The following is a 4,076-nucleotide window of genomic DNA, read 5'->3' as shown; positions in this document are numbered from 1 at the left end:
GCATAAAGGAAAGTGAGCCCAATTAGCACACCTGTTAAAGGAATAGCTTGGTTTGGAAAGAACCATTCTGCAGTACTGGTAATTGACAGACTTGAAACTATTTCAATATGTGGCCTTTCTAATATGCATTGTGTTTGGCTGCTACTCAAAGTCAGATCAGTCTACAAAACACTTTGACTTACACTGGCCTGCTAGCCCAATGAGTCTAGTAGTTGACAAGAAAACTGAAGGGTATGATGTGTAGCAGAATATGCCACCCCAAAATGTGACTCTTTGGCATAAGAATTATTTTAAGCTGCTCATTTTGAGACACAGGAGAAATTCTGAAAGCAGAGTAGAGGTTACCCTTTCATAGAGCAAATTTACATGAGAAGGGGGACCTGTACATGGAAGTGAGCTATAATAGAGATTGCTTTTTCATCTGAGTGGCTCATCTGCATGGCAGGGCAAATTTTGTTTACCAAACATTTCCTCTTCTTACCTTGCTATGAATTGCCTTCCCCCCCCCCTTAAAATCCTTGACCCCTATCCTTTCCTTAGCCCAGGATGGTACATAAGCCTCAGCTGGCTGGCTGCTTTTGAGTATCTCATATTTTTGTGGGGCTCCCATATGTATGTACGTAATTTAAATGGTTTTTGTCTCATTAATCTGCCTTTTTATTATGGGATAGGGAGGGTCTCAGTCAAGAATCTAGGAGGATAGAGGGAAAATTATTCTTCCTCCCCTACATCTAAGACCTAAATTCTTTTTTTTTATATGAAATTTATTGTCAAATTGGTTTCCATACAACACCCAGTGCTCATCCCAAAAGGTGCCCTCCTCAATACCCATCACCCACCCTCCCCTCCCTCCTACCCCCCATCAACCCTCAGTTTGTTCTCAGTTTTTAACAGTCTCTTATGCTTTGGCTCTCTCCCAAGCTAACCTCTTTTTTTTTTTTTTTTCCTTCCCCTCCCCCATGGGTTCCTGTTAAGTTTCTCAGGATCCACATAAGAGTGAAACCATATGGTATCTGTCTTTCTCTGTATGGCTTATTTCACTTAGCATCACACTCTCCAGTTCCATCCACGTTGCTACAAAGGGCCATATTTCATTTTTTCTCATTGCCATGTAGTATTCCATTGTGTATATAAACCACAATTTCTTTATCCATTCATCAGTTGATGGACATTTAGGCTCTTTCCATAATTTGGCTATTGTTGAGAGTGCTGCTATGAACATTGGGGTACAAGTGCCCCTATGCATCAGTACTCCTGTATCCCTTGGATAAATTCCTAGCAGTGCTATTGCTGGGTCATAGGGTAGGTCTATTTTTAATTTTCTGAGGAACCTCCACACTGCTTTCCAGAGCGGCTGCACCGATTTGCATTCCCACCAACAGTGCAAGAGGGTTCCCGTTTCTCCACATCCTCTCCAGCATCTATAGTCTCCTGATTTGTTCATTTTGTCCACTCTGACTGGCGTGAGGTGATACCTGAGTGTGGTTTTGATTTGTATTTCCCTGATAAGGAGCGACGCTGAACATCTTTTCATGTGCCTGTTGGCCATCCGGATGTAAGACCTAAATTCTTACTCCAGCCTAATTCTTAGCCCTAGTCCTTCAATTTCTAAATCCACTACCTGTTCCAAAACGCCATTATTTCTGTGATATTTCAGGATTTACATAAGGCTTTTTTTTTAGTTTCCCACTGCTTTTTTTTTTCTTGAATTTATGTTTTCTCTTCATTGATTCCAAAAGATTGGGAGAATTGGGGGCACCTGGGTAGCTCAGTCGGTTGACTGTCTTGATTTCAGCTCAGGTCATGATCTCATGGTTCATGAGATTGAGCCCTCATAGGGCTCTGCGCTAATGACACAGAGCCTGTTTGGGATTCTCTCTCTTCCCCTCTCTCAGCCCCTCCCCTGCTAGTACTCTTTCTTTCAAAATAAACAAATAATCATTTAAAAAATAGTTTTTTTAAAAAATGATAATGGGAGAATTGACTCTAAGCCTATAGTGGATTATTATCCTTACTACTACCTATATTTAAAACATTATCTGATGAAATATAGAAACCAATAGTAAAGATCTACGATGCGTCAGTTGTCAGTGTTAGAATCTGTGTGTGAAAGTGCTGTCAAAACAGTCTATGAGGCATCCATGCCACCTACAGATAAACATAGACAATGGTTTTAAGGGAAATATGTAAAATCTATGAACAGAGTTTGAAGGGATAGAGAACTTTCTTGCTCCAAAGTCCCAAAGACACAGTGGTGAGAGAAGTGGCAGAGGCCCAAGGTTGCTTAATAACCTCTAAGGTTGCCTAAGACCCAAATAGTTCTGAGAATGCTGGCAAATGCAAGTCTAGATGGCTCCAGAGTGGCAATGATGTACAGGGGCCCCAAACACACATACTCATAGTCGTTACAATGCAAAAGAAAGTGGTTTTATTGCTGTGAACACAGTGCACCAAAGCCTGGCAGAAGTTCCAAGATTAAAAATATGGAAGCCTGTGTCTTTCTTTGCCCTCTTGCCTATTGCCTTCCTTCAAAACACACAGAGCTCCCAAAGCAGAAAAGAATCCCATGTCTCTTTGTCCCCAGCGCTGGTCTTGCATCCTTGGCATGTGAATCCACCCCCCCCCCCCAGTACCCTCCTTCTTTCTTCTATGGGAACCATGGAAATCAACAAAGGAAAAGAAATAGCAGAGGAGATCATAAGAAAACCTGTGCTGAATGACAGGGAAAGTGATGGAAACTTCAAATAACCTTATCTAAGTGTACAGGAACCCACCGATAGGGAGGGTCGCCCTGCTGAGGGGGATCACAGGCAATAATGAAGAATTTGTACAGGGGAGTATCTTTGTACTTGCAGTTGGGATACTTCCCTGAAGTGAGTGTGCAGTCAGTCATATTAACACGCTGTGGACTCTGGTGGCAGTTATTCATCCCATTTTTGCAGGTCACGTTGGACAAAAGACAGGTATCAGACACGTTCTTGAAGGAGTCATGCAGAAAGGTGTTGTGAACCTTACAGTTCTGAGTATAATTATTGACACCATTCATTTCCGTGTTGCAGCTGACAGGGCTTGACCTTACGTGCTGAATTTCAAACCACTGGGCCCTGGTGAGGAATTGACGCCAAGCACAAAGTGGACGCACTGGCCCCCATAAAGCCAGCAGCAGCAGGAGGAGAGGAAAGCGTCCCAGAAGATCCAGTCTCATCTTTTCTCTGTAAGAAGAGAGAAAGAAATGAGGTAGTGATAGTAGTAGAAGCAATAAGAGCAAAATTATTATTCACAACCATTTAGATTTTTATTGTGCCTTTTAAGATGGTCATTGGTCTTTCCTTTTTCTTTTTTTTTTTAGCTATCTTCTTCCTCACTTGAGTCTCACAATCCTATGAAGAGACTGAAGCCCAGTGAGGAGGAATATAAGGTAAGATGTCTTTTCCTCTGATTGGCAGATCATTTTCTTCTCTTTTTCCTATACTTATGCTTACAGAACATTGTTTCTTCCCTCCACCCTCCTGGAATATTTGTCCTCCATCTATTTGATGCAGACCTTCCAGCCATCTTCACCGCTCTACTCCCCAGCTCCCAGGCTTCTCTCCTTACCAGGTCTCCGTGTTGGGGCTCCCGCTGAGAACAGAAGCAGTGGTTAGTCCCAGACTCAGAGGCTTTTGTCTGCTGTTCCCCTCCCAGGTATGCCAGAGCCTCCTGTCCACCTGGGTGCAGCAGGGGACTGATGGGTTCTGGGCCCTAGGAAAGAGAAACCTAGGACTTGAAAGGTGAACTTCTTACGCACAGTGTGGATGAAACCCAGACTCTCAAACTCACTGTTTAAAATCAGTATCACTGCAGACACAGGAGGAGTAAGCCCTATTTAAACAAACAACGTGACTCAAAGAAGTTTTGAGGAACTGATGACTTCCTGATATGGGTTGAGTGTTTCCTTCCTGATCTGAAGCTTCAGCGTTTTGAAGCTCTATGATTTCAGTTCTTTAGGACAAAGCACACCATGTAAATTTGATATAATAATTGTCATGTACTTGATAATGTTGTGAATTCCAACAACAGACATGAATGAATTATTT

At 42.5% G+C, this 4,076-nt stretch overlaps 1 protein-coding gene across 1 annotated transcript; it reads right to left on the bottom strand.

Moving 5' to 3' along the window:
* Nucleotides 1-2,405: 2,405 nt before the first annotated feature.
* On the bottom strand, nt 2,406-3,852 carry RNASE6 (ribonuclease A family member k6). Its single transcript, XM_030318621.1, has 2 exons — nt 3,598-3,852; nt 2,406-3,212 (listed from the first exon to the last, which is right to left on the bottom strand). The coding sequence occupies exon 2, from the start codon at nt 3,203-3,205 to the stop codon at nt 2,741-2,743; it is 465 nt and encodes a 154-aa protein (XP_030174481.1). The 5' UTR covers nt 3,206-3,212; nt 3,598-3,852; the 3' UTR covers nt 2,406-2,740.
* Between the last annotated feature and the right edge of the window lie 224 nt (nt 3,853-4,076).

Source organism: Lynx canadensis, chromosome B3, assembly GCF_007474595.2.
Source record: "Lynx canadensis isolate LIC74 chromosome B3, mLynCan4.pri.v2, whole genome shotgun sequence".
NCBI lineage: Eukaryota > Metazoa > Chordata > Mammalia > Carnivora > Felidae > Lynx > Lynx canadensis.
This window is presented reverse-complemented; position numbering and strand designations above follow the sequence as displayed.